General features: G+C 42.7%; 1 protein-coding gene across 3 annotated transcripts in view; it reads left to right on the top strand.

Annotated features, from left to right (window-relative positions):
- The first annotated feature begins 6,530 nt into the window (after window positions 1-6,530).
- Window positions 6,531-17,736, top strand: part of SAXO6 (stabilizer of axonemal microtubules 6) — a 37,636-nt gene continuing 26,430 nt past the window's right edge. The window contains exons 1-4 of one of the 3 annotated variants that reach the window (XM_090042493.1): window positions 6,531-6,648; window positions 7,898-8,012; window positions 12,453-12,814; window positions 13,472-13,606. In XM_090042493.1, coding sequence (XP_089898619.1) covers window positions 6,631-6,648; window positions 7,898-8,012; window positions 12,453-12,814; window positions 13,472-13,606 — 630 coding nt within the window. In that variant the 5' untranslated portion in view covers window positions 6,531-6,630. The other 2 variants (XM_090042495.1, XM_090042494.1) reach the window with 2 other exon arrangements.

Here is a 17,736-nt window from a genome sequence, read left to right as displayed (position 1 = left end):
GAGACTTCCTAATGAAATTAGCAAAGGAAATGCTCTACTGCCACTTAGGTTTTGTGAGATGAATCCAACTTATCATATTCAACTGCAACTTTTTTTTACTGCTGAGTATCATAAATGTTGTCTTGAAATTAGAGGGGCATGAAAGATGATATTAATTGAAACTTGACTTGGGATTGCCCCAGCCTCTGTTATGGTATTGATTGAGGTGCCACCGGGTGCCACCTCTGCAAAACTTCCAGGAAACGTCCGCGGAGATTGATTGAGGTTTTAGTTAGACTGTTATCATCTTATGGCAAGGATCTAGTGTTGAGCACAAACTCCACTCTCCATATGCCTCGTGGGTGGCAACTATTAGCAGAGATTGATCTTCTTTGTGGCAGTCTTGTTACCTCAACCCAGCCACTATTCTTTACACAGGAGGACTTTCCTGGCCATTAACATTTTCAGTTGATTATACAAGCAACACATATAACATAACATAACAAACACAGTTATAGCCAATAACATTTGAGCTAAGAGCTATTAATATTACTAACATTAAAACTACTTAAATTCCTATATCATTTAACATGGTAAACATACAATTTGTTAGTCTGTTTTGAACTGCTGGGATTGCCAAAACTAATTCCTCTGAAAAAGGAACTGGCTTTGGAGCTTAGCATATTTTTCCATCAAGTGTTGTCTGTCACTGATTGTAGAACACTTTGATAGTCTCCCAAAGAGTTTGCCATAATACATGGATCTCCTTCCCATGTAAAGTTTCTAACTATAACAAAGTTTCAAACCATGGGGCTAATGGCTGTGGATTTCACCCTCAGTCTCCAGTGTAATTTCATGTCATCGTTACATTGCAAGAGAAAGACACATTGCTCATGACTTTCAATGGCTATACGTTCATTGCTGTTTTATCTTTACTTCATGTTCTTGTTGACATCAGCCTCGGCTATGGTGGTGGTGATTGCTAGTGGTGATTCCTACTATAGGTTGTGTCTGGATATGCTAAAAAGTCCCACTGCTCCTATTAACATCAGGAGGATTAGCATCTTGTCTTGACTCTTATTCCTGTAAAACAAAGAAAAGGAGCTCATCGCCCCAAGTACTGATCTTTCCAGGCCTTTAATTGCAAAGAATGAACTATTTTTGGTTACGTTTGGAATTGTGGTGTATTTTCACTTGATATACAGCTGGACTCACTTTGTTAACAATTCTGACTGGTCCCATCCATAGGGTCTTGAGTGTGTGACTTTTTTCTTTCATCTCTCCCCAATTTCCCATTCCTGAGGATACTATTATGGGGCCTATCTGCTTATACATTTTCTGGATATTGGCTTTCAAGGCTATAGTCACTTGCCTCTGTGTGGTGGCCACTGATTGGAACAGGTTTTGTATACATTGATCTGTTAGGATATGAGGCTGGAGGCTCCCCTCCTAGCTACCATTGTTCTGGTATCCGCACCTCTCACCCTGTCATGGCTTTGTATGGGGTGATTCTATGTGCAGCTACAGTTGCTCTTAGTGCTATTAAAATTAAGGATAATTTTTTATCTCGGTCTTTCCCTTGTTGATTGACCACTTTTTGCAAGACAGTTTTATGGTTCTGTTTGTCCTTTCCATTTGACTTAAACTCTGGTTTAACAATGTGCAATCTCTGTTTTATCCCAAAAGATTGATAGACAACCTGTGTGATTTCTCCAACAAAATGAGACCCTTGATCCAAATCAATTTCTTTGGGGAGCGCCCCTCCCATCCCAAGAACATCTGTTCCACTGCCACATGGTGGCAGCTGTGTTGTTACAAGTTGGTGTAGCTTCGATCCATTTTGTAAAGTTATCCACTATCAGCAGACAGTATTTATTTCCCTTTGCTGCCTGAAGCATGGGTTAAACGTAGTCTATTTCTAGCCTACACCATGGACCACTCATTCTTTGATGTCCCAAGGGTCCGTTGCATGAGCAACACTACAAAAGGAACCAACTGTGTTGTGCTTTTCTTAAGCAGCTGCCCACTGCTGTCAGTAGTCTATTGCATTGGTTGAAACTACCATTCACATTCAGGAGAAGGAAGAACTGCTCCATGAGGGAAGTGTGGCCAAACACAGACAGATACCTTTGCAAATGCTAGACAAACATAAACTATCAGAGCTACTTTAATATCCTGTAAAAGTATAAATTATCCCTGTCTTGTACTGGCCAGCCCTACTAACTAGTGTAGAAATAGGTGGGACTATGGAAATACAGTTTTGCTCCATTTATGGACTATAGGGACTATTTCCTGGTTCCTGTGTGGGGGTGGCTTCCAGCACTATACCTAAATTCCTGGTGGCTCCGGGTGAACTTTTAGTTATCAGGCGCCCCTTCACTAGAGATAATGATAATAATAATTGGACAATGGAAAAAAATTACCATTTTTGGGCCCCGGGCAGCTGCCCAGTTCGCCCGTGCCTGTGTTCGGCTCTGACGCCTGCAGGCTAGAAACACAGTGGCTATGTCTAGCCTCAACATCAGGGGCATGGGAAGGCTTATCACTCACCCCTCAGGCTAGTATCCAGCCTCAGTGAAGCTGACCAAAACATCTGTATTAATTTTAATGAAGTTGGCTGAGACCTGGCGGGTGTCACAAATCGGCTGAATTTCTCCATGTGGTTTGTTTTATCTGGAAATTTGAGATTCATGTGCTACAGTGAGGTCAGCTTTGCCTTAAGTGAGGAGATCAGGATTTGGCTCAAATGCTGTTTATACAGTACAATAGTAGAGGAGTGTCCCAGGAGGCTGCAATGAGAAGGTGCTAGGAAACGGTTCTGCTGGTAAATATTTAATTTCTTTGTACACACATATATGTATAGACAAAAAGCAGCTGAGACAATTAAAAAGCATGGTTTCACTAACCTACACCCATCTCAGGGGAACTCAGCCCACTTTCTCTCTCAAAGAGTGTGCTTCTTGAACATCCTCCAGTTAATCTGGCATGGTGCCTTTTGCATATTTTTTGCTGCAGGTCACTTCTAAAATCATAGTAAATTAAACAGTCGGTGAGGCCTAAATAAACTCTTGTACATACAGTACAACTTCATTATAACCAACACTTATGAGACAGGAAAAAAAACTCATTCAAAGAAGGTGTACTCTACATAACAGGGTTAGTCAGTGTGCTGCATCATCATAATGAAAAAACTGGTTCATAACTGTAGAAGCTGTGAAAAGCAGGGGGCTGTTATAAACAGGGTGTATTACAATGAGGATTTATTGTGCTTCCAATTAGGCATTGCAATACTTAGAATTAAGTCAATGCCAAGACAGGTGATCCATTACTACATTACATGGAAGTCTCGTAGATGGGTTATAAGAAAGCATGCAGTATGTTTTGTAAATATTACAATGCCCTATGTGAATGTGAATACCCTGTGCTTCCCACAGAAGCAGCAATCACATTTTTATAGCTATAAGTTCTGTATAGGCTTATTTGACGAAGGATGCTTAGCTGCTGTTTTGCTGTTCTCTCATGGCAAACATTAGCACAAGAATTGACACATCATTTACTAGCTCTCTTTTACTGTCTGTACTCTTTTAGCCTTCAGGAATGAAATCAGGCCCTACCATACCATAGAAGTTTGAGCCACACCTCCCTTATTTTGGGATTGCATGTAATCCTGCTCTAACTGTTCTCTCTTACACAGAAGTAATGAAAATAACCAAATGATTCATAGATACTGTGTTTATTTAACACGATTAAGCATGCCATATTACCCCCATTTTACTTGTAAGATAACACAAAGCAGCTACTGAGTTGGGGAGTTCCATTTCTCGGGGCCCAACTCATAACACTTTACATCTGATTTTCAAGATTGTTGAGCACAAACAACTCCAGTGGGGGTTACTGAGAACAGTGAGTGCTCAGCAACTCTGGAAATGATGCCCAAGCCATCTCAACTTGGGCCCCTAAAACTGAAGGCACCCAAAATCAGAAGCCACTTTTGAAAACTGTGGCAAACACTTTAACCTTCCTGGACATTTTACTGCTGACCTAAGGGTGGATATTCTCAGACAGCAAACTTAAAAATGGATTTAACAGGAAACTGCAGAACAAGAAATCATTCACAGACTGGATTGTGTTAAGTATGGTTTAAACAGGGACTATGGATGCTTATACCATTACCCAGATTAGCTTTTGTGACTCCTTTGTCCCCATGGGTTTCCTGCTTTTTTGCTTCTCTCTCCTAGCGCTGATGCCCCCTGCCCCCCACTTTCTGTGTCCCTTGTCTTTTGTATTCTAATTTTTCTCTCCTTTTTATATACTCTGCGTTCTGCACCTCCATTCACAGCATCCAGTGAAGTGAGCTTCAGTTCACAAAATCTTGTACTATATATAAATCAAAGCATATCTGTTTGTCTGTCTATCTATCTCTACTTTGATTAGTCTATAAGGTGCAAATCTACCTTGCCTTCTACCTGTCCAGCAGCCAAAAAAGCAGGATTTGAAGGCTTTTCTAAAATTCAGAGTCAGCTGAATCAGCTGGACCAGAGTATTTGAGAAATAAAATCGTTTGCATTTTCTCCTGAAGATCAAGGAAATCTTAGATTATCATGCCAGGAACAAACACTTCTGAGAATCCAGGCTCCTGCCTTGGCAGTAAAATGTTCTCTTCTGCTGACTCTGGAGAGGCCCCACAACTTTAAAAGGAATTGTGAGAGAGACAGTAAAAATGGAACTAGTTTTAAAACTGCAGTTACTAAATGAGCATAAAATAAACTGGGCTGGAGGTTATAGCCTCCAGAAGATGGGAACGGGTTTCATTACTTTGAATTGATTCCCTCTGGCAGACACCCAGACTGGAGTTGACAGGCTCCGGAACAAGTTGTGTCTAGCTCTCTTTGGCTGGAGGGAGGATTGCTGAGAAATGGTGCTTTTGAAAGATGGCAAGAGGGCTGCCATATAAGAAAACAGTATTAGATTTTACTGATTGTGAACATCCCTTTTAGAAAGGTTACTTGATTTAATAAGCAACATGGGTTATGAGTTATAAAGAGGCTCCTCTGCTCCTAGGTAGAGGAAATAAATATTCAGTTATCAAAAATTGAATGTTTTACGTGAAATGCAGCTCAAAGTAAATCTTAAATGATCACAAGCCTTTTTAGAATTATTAGTGATTTAATGGACTTTGATTTCAAGAGACTAAAATATCCAGATGGTATATTATTACACATAAATTAGGATAAACTCGTGTACTCCCCTCCTTCCATTAACAGGAATGATTATTTATTTTTTACATAGGCTCTGCCTGAACTTCCAGTTAAATCAATGGGAGTTATATTGGGCCCTATTTCCATTGGCAAGTAGGACACTTTATAAGTATATTCATGACAACGCCCATGCTTCAAAAATTTAATTTAAATTAGATAAACCCGTGAACAGGAGCTGACCATGCTAAGTAAGAAAGTGGCCAGATTCAACAGTGAAGATCAGGAGGATCTACAACAGATTGCCCATGTCCTTTTGCTTGATACTTGTGATGTCCTGCTTTGTTTAGCACATCTATTCATTTTAATTCAATATAATCAGGTACAGATCAGGCCAGAATGGAGATTAACTGTGAAAACCTAGTCAGAAGAAGCAAGCCTTGAGGAGATTTAAAAAGAGACAGATTAAGGTCTGCTGGCTCCACATGGTGCAATGAAAGATCACCTTTACAGAGAAGGAACAACAGCTGATGGACTGAAACAGCTAGCAAGGCAAGAAACATCATTTTGCTTTCCCTCTCTAAGAGCTTGTCTAGACATAGCTTTTGCACTGAGATAATGAATTAACTGATGAGGGATGTGATTTGTTTTCAGTCCATCCAATTAATCCAGTAGGATCCCTTGGTGGAGTTAGTACAGCTACACCAGCGAAGGGGCTTCGCTGCCGTTCCCACAGGGGAATAAATGATGCCAGAACAGGGCATGGGTGTTCCCATGTGGCTCTGCTGGCCCGTACTGCAGCTAGTGCAGCTGAAGCCCCACAACCTGTATGCATGCGTGCATGTGGGATCTGGCTTGGGTGTAGATGCATTGCAAGAGAATGATACTTGGTTGGGGTGTGGTGCGTGAGAGAGAGAATGATACCTGGTTGGGGGGCAGGGGGTGAGAGATAATAGCACCTGGTTTGTGTGCATGTGAGAAAATTGTACCTGGTTTGGAGGAGGGTGGGGTGGGGGGGTCTGAGAAGGTACCTGGTTCAGCGTGTATGTGAAAGAGATCAGGGTTGGGATCGTGGTGCGTGTGTGTGACATAGTGAGGTACAGAGAACATACGTGTGTGTGTATGCAACCTGGTGTGGCACGTCACTGCGCGTGAGGTCCTAGTGGCAGTCCGGGGGTGCGTGGCCCGTGTCCGGGGGCGCTGTGCGATCTGTGGCTGGGGCCCGGGGCGATCTGCCTTGCGCCCCTCAGGCCCGCGGCTCCAGCAGTAACGAGGCGACGGCGGCTGTCGGCCACGCGGCGGGGGAGGGGGCGCGGCCACAGACCAGGCCGCCCCGAGGCGGAGCATTCGGCCGCAGCCGCGCAGGCGCCGAGCGAGGAGGCCGGGCCGGGGCTTTACCAGGGAAACGCGAGTGTTTGGGGGCGGCCATTAGCTGCCGAGCCCCGCCCCGCCCGCCATGCCCGTGCGCTTCAAGGTTTGTGGGGCCGGGCGCGAGGTATCGTGGGCGGGCGTAGGTGGGGTGGTGGGAGTTGGCCCTCGGCTCGGGCTCCGCGGCCCGGGCGACCTGCCACAGCTCGGGGCACAGCCCGGACCTGTTTTATCCCGCTCGGCGCTGGGCTTAGCCGCCTCCCGGGAGCTGCCCGAGCTGTCAGGCGCTCGCAGAGCTGGATAGCCGCTGGGCTCCGGCGGGACGTGGCCCTAACGAAGCCTAACGTGGAGTTGGTAAACGTGCCCAGGCCGGGCACATCTGGGACTGGACACAGGACCACTGGCCTCAAAAAAAAAAAAAAAAAAGAAAAAAAAAATTCTTACAGCACGCGCCCGAGGATGCCCACACTCGCACTGAGTGCGAGGGTCTTGGTGTGGACTCTCCCTAATCTAGCACATCCAGGTCGGCAAGGCCCTTAAAACACACAGCCGTACCTCCAGGACCTGTGGTCAGATCAACCTCTGCTTGAGCTCCCCTGTCACTGACAGGATCTTTCCTCTCTCTCCGTGAAGTAGCAGGTTGTTCATAAACTGGAAGAGGAAGATGTGCAAAAGAAATAGATTTCCCAAAAGAAGCTGGAGAAGCAGAGGGAGTAACAGATGTACATAAACAAAAAGAAAAGTCCTGTCACACAGTCTGCTGGCATCTTGGACTCATTCAAGGGCTCTTCTGGTGTCCTCTGTTCTGTGTCCTCCTTCGTACACTTGTTTTGGACTTTCAACTTTCATTCCCATCCCTGTTTTCTTCTTTAGTTGTCCCCTGTAATCACTTGATGTGCACTTAGTGTTCCCCTTCGATTAAGGGGGGCTTTTAGCTTTACTTGGTGGGCAATGGCCTATGCTCCTGATGCATATCCAGTAGGCCCGAGTCACACAGTAGCATAGAGTGATTGTTGAAAACCACAGTGAACTGGTTATGACTACGTTTTTCTCCCCACTGTTCTTGTTTTACTTGCAGCCTCCTGCATTTAAGGCCTAGGAAGCTGCAGGTGAGATGGGAAACAGTAGAGTATCTCACTTGGTGCAGTTCTGTTGTATTGTGAGATATGCCTACTACTGCCTATTAGGTCTAGTGTCTTTAATCTGTCCTCATATGGAAGCACTGCTGTAACACGGATTATCCTTGTTGCCCTTCTCTGTGCCTCCTTTGATCCTTTTTCAGGTGTGGGGAGTGAAACTGGGAGTGCTGAGGAAGGGTGGCATTGCCTGTAACTTGTGCTTTGTCTCTGGTGCAGGGATTGAGTGAATACAAGAGGAACTTCAAATGGAAGAAGTCGGGTCTGCAAGAGTCTTGTAGACCTTCGCAGGAACAGATGTCCGCTTGGGCAGGACTTCGCTCTGATCAACTAGGTAAAGAACTGGAAGTCGCTGGTGCAAAGCCATCAGTTTCAGGCTCTGTGCAACATACCAGTTTGGCAGAGGAGGAGCCTCTACTTGTATATTACATAAAACCAGAAATACGTATGGTAAACTGAGCCACAAACAATACGTGGACACAGAGTTAGTATGAGATGCTGTGTTGCGGGGTGGCACACGTGTGAGTTAGTGTAACTTGGAGGTAATGAGTTGCACTTATTCGTGATGGAAGGTCCGTGCTGGTATGAAATAACAAGATTGTGATGAAGTCTGTTACTGAGAGACTTTCAGCAGACATCTGAAAGGGCAAGTCCATGTGTTACGGTCTAGTGCAGGAATGGCTAGCCTATGGCGTGCATACGAAAAATTACACAGGCAACCTCTGTGTGGCATATAGGAAGGGACAGGCAGTACTGTGGCAGATGGGGTAGGACAACAGATCACTCAGGGAAGGGATTGGAGTGGCGCTCAGGGAGTGTACAGGGCTAATTTGTTGTCTTCCTGCCAAAAAGTTTGGGCCCAACTGGTCTGGTGAATATGATCTAGTGATCAGCGTATCACTGCCTTTCACTTCTGAAAACTGAATTGGGGAATTAGGAGTTAGTGTGACAGACAGGTGGGAATGAGAGGACATTACTTAGAAAGCAAAACCTTAGGTGACAGTCAAAGAGAGGCAGGGATGTAGAAGACAAGCGCTAAAATGTTGGCAGAGGCAATTGAAGTACTTGGAAGACTAGCAGGAAAAGCTTGAACTTCTGCATAGCAAGGAGAATGATGAAAGCAGGGGTATAGATACAAATTAGTCTGCAGGGTACGTATTAAAGCAGTGGTTCTCAAACTTTTTTTGCGGACCGCTTGAAAATTGTTGGGGATCTCAGAGGACCCCTTAAACTTTTTTTTGTTCTACAAATCAGAGCGCACAACTCATATTTTAATATCAGTAGTCTTACTTTTCTAATGTGATGGATGTGCCTATTTTTTTGAGCAAAGTTTTGGGAAGTCATGTGTAATGTTTGTCTGCTTTAGCCTTCGGTCACCTTTCTGTGAACCGCCTGAATGGAGCTTGCAGACCAGTGCTGGTCTGTGGACCACAGTTTGAGAACCTCTGAATTAGAGTATGATGGCTTGCCTTGTCTGAGCTTGAAACTTAAGTATTATAAGAGCCACATACCAATTGCAGTTAATCCAAGCACCAGGCCATTTGATCGGACAACTAGTATTTTACCAAAGATCCCTCCTGTCTCATCACCTTCTGATATAAGTACGCATGGGTCATTTGTGTGACACTGCTTTCCATAAGATACAGCTCTGTGCATGTGTGGAGCTTTTGTTTTTGAAATAATAAACTCTTAAGAGCAAGGATGCCTAACTATACAAACACCCTCTTAGGGAGAGGATAAAAATACATCTATACTATGATGTTAGTCATGTTGCATAATATGCTATTGGAAGGTGTTGAGATATAACATGCTAATTGATGTAGTAAGAACTTGTATAGAGTAGGAGGAACCTACTTTGTTTACTCAAAACCAAGACAAGGTGTTCTTTCCCATTCAACATGGAAGGGACCCCAAGTACGAGGTTGAGGGGAAGCATATATATACATTTTCTATACATCAAATCTAATTGAGGGTCATCTCAAATTCAAAGTCATTATGAGTTCATGTAAATATAGTATCTAGGAAAGCAGTGAGTTTCAAGGAAACTTGTCCTTTCTTTTTTGTGTCCTTGTGATAAGGGATTTAGCAGAATTTGCAGATTCACTGGAATCTCACAGGCCATTCCGTGAGTGTTTCTGCTGTGGCCTCACAACCTCTGGGCTGTCAGCCATGCACCTTGGTGCATGTGTCACCCTAGCTCCCAAGGAGACTTGTAAAGAGAGGCTTATGATATTAAGAGAGACTTATGTTATTAAGCACCCAGGATTTGAACACTACTGGGATGTTTTGAGTGGTGAACTGCCTAGGCCAGGAACTAATTTCTTCATATGAGGCCGTGGTTTCACGGAAGGTGTACAGTTAAACTTTCAGCTGCGCTCCATGTGGAATCAAGCTTTTAATATGGGAAGTTAACTGTGCCGGTCACCTCTTTATTATTTATTTATTTTATTATATTGAGCAATCGGAGATCTCATCATGGGGTTTTTTTAGAGTAAACTTTGTACTCTCATTTTAGTTTTTGTGAAAGATCAAATGGTTTAGGAAAATGACATGATTTTTCACTTACAGAAAAATTTAACTTCATGCTAATAAGGACTGTAAATAAGTTCACTAAACTAAAACACAATGTTTTTGAACAATGAAACACAAACATTTATATCTGCCTTTCTTTATTCTGTTCACCCAAGTAAAAATGTTTACTGATTCTTTTTCTTTTTTGATTGGAATATATTAATCACCATATATTTCTTAAACTAGTCCCTGCAATTTACAATTTACTTCAGTGTTCTTTCCATATCATTGGGGTTTTTATTTAATACAATTATTTTAGGAAAGAGTTTTAGCATGACAGTTACACTTAGTAATTTTTCCATTATTTTTGCAAGAGACTGCAGCAGAAGATAGGGTTTAAGATAGCCTGGAATGAGTGAAGGAACACGTTAGACAGTTCTTTTTCTTCAAACTGTATTTAAGTGGAGTTATTCAAATGGCACTGAGTTATCAGTTAGCAAGTAGAGTTTAGTATGTGCATGTCAGGTTCATTAAACAAAAGATCAGAATATCTCTTGTTGGTTCTCCCTGACTGCTTCACCTAAACCTGTCTTTCAGCTGTTATTGTATGGTTGCATTTGGTAAGAATATTGAAGTAATTCTTTTCACCACCCACTTTTTTCCCACTGCAGTACTGTAAACTCCAACCTTTCAAAAATCATGCATCTCATCGAGAAAGTCATGAGATTTGCCAAAACCTTTCAGATTTATAAGAAAAGTTTCTTTATATTTGCTTCGTGATCTGCGCTTCATAACATTCAGGTTACCTTTTCAAGCTGTTCTCTGCAGCTGTTGGGTTAGAAATCTTTTATTAAATGGAAGCTAAACTCTCATGTAATCAATCATATATCTCCCAGATGTGGTGCTTTAAACTCAACATCAAATATCACAAGACTCACCATAATATCATTGATTTGTGATATCTTGAGTCAGCAACACTGCAGTCTTCTGCTTTATAGCTGTTGGTTTTTTGTTGTGTTTAGTTTGCATATCTGAATCTTTTGCTTTTATTTTGCTACCACTTCTTTTCTGGCCATATTTAATCACGCACATATGCAAAACCATTTCGTAAGCCAGTATCATTCTGATATCTCCCTTATGTTTGGCTCCCTTATGGTTCCTTGTACTGAAATGTATAGTTAATAGTTTGTGCCAGTTTAAGAATTAATCACTTAACTAAACAGACCAGTTGGAACACTCATAGTTCCCTCCTACCATTTCCCAGTTGCTTCTTCAAAAGCTGCTTATGATGTTTATATGTTCTGGCACCCAAACATTCTCTGCATCTATCAGTGTACATGGTAGCCTCTGTTTGATAAAACCCTTGTTGTCTCACCAGACGCACCTAAATTTCCAAAAGAGTACTTTATAAGTCTTGGCAGCCATTCTTCCTAGCCGGGCATAATCTTTTGTCAGTTGTTCGGTATTCAAACAAATTTCTGATTACTTTTTTTTTTTAATCGCCTATCTTCTTCCTTAAATTGGTATGTGTGTTTTGTCCTTATTCTCTTATATAAGAGGTTAGTTCTTGTATCCCTTAAAGCTGTCCCAGATAATCAGTGTTGTATAATGGGTTATATGTGAAAAGATGTTTCCTCAATTTTTATAATTAAAAAGCATAACAAGTCATGAAATTGTTTTAAAAGTTACTCTAGATGATTATTTAGAAGAAATAATTAGTGCAGGTATCTATATTATCATAGTCCAGAATCATATTGGAGGTATTACTGTCTTGCACTGCTTGCTAGTCATTGTAAGATGAGAACCTGTTCAGCAATGCACGTTTTCAACATGAATAAGTAGTTGAGGGAGATCATGATACTTTTGTCAGTGGAGTTGGATGGTAATAGTGGTTTTACTTTTATCATATTCATTTTTTCCATTGATCTTGGTTTACATTTCTGTCCCTCTCTGTGTACTCCTGATTCCCATTGCAAAACAGTGTTCTGTGGCTAAATTTGTTTAATAGGTCATGATCCAGTGAGCAGGGGAAGTTCCACATCTTCCACTTAGTCCAGTGGGAATTGAAGTTATGCAGCATGTACCTGGAATTAATGGGATAAAACCATAGTTCTTAAATTGTCATTGCTCAAATAATCATTTTTAATAATCGGTAATACAATATATATTCATTTTTATTCTTCCTGTTTGATATTTTGGCATTGTGTCTTAACATCATAATACAAATATTTTACTGTTCTCAATCCTGATGTTTCTTTTGTAGGAATCATAAGAGAACCAAATTTCATTTCCAAGAGAAAGGTGCCTTACTATAACCCACAGATTTCAAAGTCCTTTGAATGGAGAGGAGACAATAATTTGAATGCCCTACCAGAAGCTGAAGTTCCCGGGCCTACAGAATTGCATGCAGATCACAATAACAATGATATAAATCAAGACAAAGTTGAGACACCTGATGCACCCAGGCTTCCTAAAACCGTTCGGTCTCACTCTGCAGATTCTAGAGTTGAATCTGCCATTGCCCTTGCAGGAAATACTAAGAAGAAGTCGCCACCTCCAACTCCTGTAAAACATAATTCAGCATCTGTCTCTCCAAAAAAGCACTTGGATAAAGTGGAAGATGGGGTATGAATTTAAAGACTTTTTTTCCTTTCTTGTGGCCCAAGGTAAAAAAATTAGTAATCTGGCAGTTACAGGAAATTAAATACAGTTCAATTAGATTTCATGCTTATGGCTGTTTCTCTTTTTCCTATTTCTTGTTCATTTGGCTCTGTATTTTAATATTCATTTATATTTAATCTCCGTTATGTTTAGACTATTGTACTGAATTCTATTGCACTGAAGTCAGTGGAAGTCTGGCACTTGGCTTCAACTTAATTAGTATTTATAAAAAAATAGTAGGCTTCAAAGATGCTGGTTTTACTGAACCCAAATAACAGTGTTTAAGGCAGGAATGTCAAATACATGACTTGTGGAGCCATTTCATCTGGGTACCAGTGCTGTCCATGGGGTCATGGAGTAACTGACAGGCAGCATGCAGGGCATGCTAGATGATATTGCATGGGGCACGCCCTGGAGTGGCTCTGTGGTGGCGGTGGCTCCAGATACAAAATGTGGGACTGGTCTGTGGGGCTGAATGAGTTTGATGCCCCCGGGCTAAACAAAAATAAACACTGATGTGGATTGTAACAGATGGAGCTAGAAGAAATTACAGGGATAGACATGAAAATATGTTTTTTTTTTCTGATTTCATTGTTTTTGTTTTGTTTTTGTTGTTGACAGTTTCACAGAGTTCTGCAAAAGAAAGCAGGCATGAATATTTTCCCTTTAACTAGTTTCCCAAGAAGTTCTGAATATCAAAGCCAGTTTATATGGAAGACTCCCCAAGAACTCTCTCCAATACTTGCAGCTGAACGGGTACTGTTTTTATCAAATAAGGAAGTAGTTTAATTACTATGATTTTTCTGGGTAGTAATTCTGTTGCAATAGAATGACATGCATTTATATTGCTCCTTTGTTTCTCTAACCTATTAAAGCATATTACCACTGTATTCATATTTACATTCATATGTGTGTTACCTTATATAGGGAAGTAAACAACCCATGGCTTGACAAGTAATTGGATCTGACCTACAGCAAAATAGGTAGAGAGGCAGTACACAACTTCGCCCAGCATGTCCCACTTCTTGTCCTGCACCATAATGCTGTTCCTCTCTGCAACAGCTCCTTCTGCAGCCCTCCCTGATCTATCCTCTCTTTCCTCTTACTGTGTCAGTCAATGCTTACTGTTGCTGCCAAATTTGGCTTTCCTCACTGTAGGGCTGTGCAAAACAGCACTGTTTCATTTTGACTTGTGTTTTGCTATTTCGAAAGGACAGTGTTTCATTTTGTTTTGTTTCATTCTGTTTCATCAAAACTGTTTCACCGTTTCAATGCGTTCGACATTTTGTCCATAGGCTATAATGGGGAATCATGAAAATGTCTGTAACTTTGTCATTTCTTGCCTGATTCGGATGAAAATTGCAGGGATGGTAGCCCCTTCTGAGGTCATGAAGCCTGCCAAGTCTCAAGGAGAGGTCCAGGGGTTTCTGGGAAACTGCACTTCAAGGTGCTGAGAACAAAACTTGTTCACCTGGCGGCAGCGGCAGTCTGCTGTCATCCTGCATGCCAGTCTGGGGTCCGACACCCCTGGGAGGGCTGTGGGGATGTGCCAGACTCCTCCCAGGGATGTGAGGCCCCAGATCTGAGCTCGGGATGACAGGAGGCTGCTGCTGTTGCCTGGGACCAGCGCTGGGCACAGCCTGGTGCTGCTGCTGGCTCCAGGCAGCGGTGGCAGCCTCCTGTCATCCCACATACAGATCTGTGGGCCCATACCCCTGGGAGCAGTCTGGCAGTACTGGGAGGGCAGGTTGAGCTCCGTGGGGCTGGTGGAGCCGCTTGGGGCACAGCCCTGGCTTTTCCAATCTCCTGCTGCCAGGGTGCACTCCAAATGGCTCTTCCAGCCCCACGGAGCTCAGCCTGGTAGTGGGAGAGCCAATGGTGGAGCCGTTCAGAGCACAGCCCAGTGGCAGGATGCAGGGGGGAGCCACTGGCCAGGGCTGCACTCAGAGCCAGGTATGCGCTCTCAGCGGCTCCACCACTGCTTCTCCACCACCTCCATGGGGCTGCGGAGCCTCCCAGGCTGTGCTCACCAGGGCTACACAAGCGGCTCTGCCATTGGCTCTCTGCTGCCTCCTGCCACTGGGCTGAGCTCATGAGGCTGGCAGAGCTGCTTGGAGCACAGCCCTGGTGAGCATGGCTTGGTGGCCAGAGGCTCTGCAGCCCCACAGAGCTGAGCCTAGTGGCAGGAGGCAGGGCTGCTCCAAGCATCTCTGCTAGCCCCATGGTGCTCAGCCCGGTGGCAGGAGGCAGCAGAGAGCCAGTGGCAGAGCTGCTTGTAGTACAGCCCTGGTCAGTGGCTCTCCCTTGCCTCCTGCTGCCAGGCTCAGCTCTGTGGGGCTGGTGGATCCACTCAGAGCGCAGCCTGGCGGTGGGAGGTGGGGGAGAGCCAGGGTTGCAGTCGGAGCAGCTCCGTCAGCCCTACGGACCTCAGCCTGGTGGCAGGAGAGCCAGTGGCAGAGCCACTCCTAGTGCAACCCTGGTGTGCGCAGTCTGGCGGCAGGAGGCTCCACAGCTCCACGGAGTTGAGTTTGGTGGTGCGAGGCAGGGGAGAGCCACTGGCCAGGGTTGTGCTCAGAGCCAGGGCTGTACTTGGAGTGGCTTCACCACTGGCTCTCCCACTGCTGGGCTGAGCTTCGTGGGGTTGGCGGAGCCACTCAGAACGCAGCCCTTCTTCCCACCACTGTGTTGCTTTGAAACTCGAAACGTTTCAAAACTTTTGAAACGTTTTGAGTGACCTTGTTTCTTTTTGAAGCTGTTTCAAAGCCTTTTGTTTCATTTTGATTTCACTGTTTCGAGCTCAAAATGTGTCAAAACAGTTCCACATGAAACGCCCTTCAAAATTTCATGCAGCCGTACCTTACTGCCATTGTAGATGAAAGCAGTGGATGTGGCAGCAGGTGGCTTTAGACACTGGGGAGGGGAGCACTGGCCTGAAGTTGTGGGTGTAATCAGTGGCCCATGGTGACAGCTGGGTCATAAACAGTGACCCGTTGTTCTAAAATTTTGTTGACTTCTGCCTTATAATGATAAGGTCCAATTCTACAGTCTCATATCTCCTCTCCTCCTCACTGGCTCTATGCATCCTAGAAGTTCTTGGTTGTTGTCACATCCTTCTGACAAGGGCATATTTCTTTTTGCAATCAATGGTAGTTGATATTAAAAACTTAGATCTCATTCAACATTATCCTTCCATCTTCTACTTGATTGACTAGAAGAGTGAACTGTATAGGAACGTCATTTTTCAGTGCTTAGGTGTCTTCATCCTAACTCACATTGTGCCTTTGGAAGTCACTGAAATTTCATTGAATTTCACTCTGCTTGATTCATTATTGACCTCCTGGAGTTTCTTATTGGAACTTCTCTATGCATCATTTTCCTTATTGATCTAACAATTCATATAAATACTTTCATCTTCTGATGATACTTTGTTGTTTTCCTTCTTAGTAACTGCCCAGGTTTCACATCCATATAAAACAATAGGTCCTGTAATGGTTTTCTGTTTCAAGCTCTGTTGTTTGGAGCTAAAAATACTCTTGACTTAATTTCCTCCCACATCAAATTACCTAGGAGCATTAATTACTAATATCCAAGTTGCTGCTATCTGTGAGTGTCATCTGCTGGAAGGGCTTGCCCAAGATCTCATGAGCTTGTAATCATCTATTTGTGGTTTTTTTTCACTGATCTTAAGACCAAGTTTTCTTTCTGTGTCAAGTCTTCAGCCATTATTTGTGTCTCCCTCTGATTAACCAAATTGTCATCATTCCAAAAAAAAGGATTCACTCCATCTTGATAATTCTGAAATAACTTTATTGCTTAATCCACTTTCAAGAACATGCATTGGGGATGGTACCTCTTCCTGTCATAATTGCATGTTAATGTAAAAAAAGGAAGAGATTTTACTCCCTGCTTGTATTCTGCTTTATGAGCTGCAAATACATGATTACACAATACTAACAAAACTATTAGGGACTCAAATTCTTTTATTTAAGGTCATCTTACGTTGTACAATCTCATGTTGTCTTAAAATCTATAGCAACTATGTATGTATTCTGATCATATTGCTATCTTTTCTTGATTAGTGGGCAAATTCAAAATTTAACTCACAGTGAACCTATTTTTTTTTTTTTTTTTGGAACCCACACTGTTATTCTATTATATCCTCCCCTGCCCCCTCCCCGGGTATAATGGGTAATTCTACCTAAAATTATTAGTCATAGAATTTTTTGCATTGTAAAGCTGAAAGAAACACCACAGCAGTTTAAACATTCCACTTTCCCCCTACTCCCTTTCAAAATTAGATATATGATTGCTTCCTTCCATTCCTTGGAATTTTTTTCATGCCTCTAAACCAAAAGAATTGGTTTGTAAAGTCTTTGACTTAGCTTAACCCTTTCTGGTTTTAATATTTCAGTGGTGTTAAAAACAACACCTAGTGTTTTGATATTCCATAAATAACTCACGTGTCTGGAATGTATGTTGTTCATCTTTATCCATGTTATCTTCAGAAGTTCAGCAAATTACTCCCTTAGTCTTTCTTTAATATAATTCTTTATAGCTAAAAAATATCCCATTTTCCTTTATCAAAATTATTAGGCTTAATAAATAAGCCAAGGCAGTGATGGAGTTCAGGTTAGCTATGGGAGTCAAGGTCAATAAGAAGTTCTTGTTTAGGTATATAAGCAGTAGGAGGAAAACAAATGGAAGTGTGGGATCCCTGCTTAACACCTTGGGACAGCTCATAACTGACATTCAGGAAAAAACTGAACTCCTGAATGCCTACTTTGCTTTGGTATTTCACCAGACCAAGGAGAAAATCAAGTGAGATAAGGTTTATAGGGGACGTGCCGGGACTGACAGCCTCTCCACTGTGGATGCTGAGTGGGTGC

Source organism: Crocodylus siamensis, chromosome 4 (assembly GCF_052110815.1).
Source record: "Crocodylus siamensis isolate JL-2025a chromosome 4, ASM5211081v1, whole genome shotgun sequence".
In the NCBI taxonomy this organism is placed as follows: Eukaryota; Metazoa; Chordata; order Crocodylia; family Crocodylidae; genus Crocodylus; species Crocodylus siamensis.
Note: the sequence above shows the minus strand (reverse complement) of the source record. Positions and strands in the feature narration are given on the sequence as shown.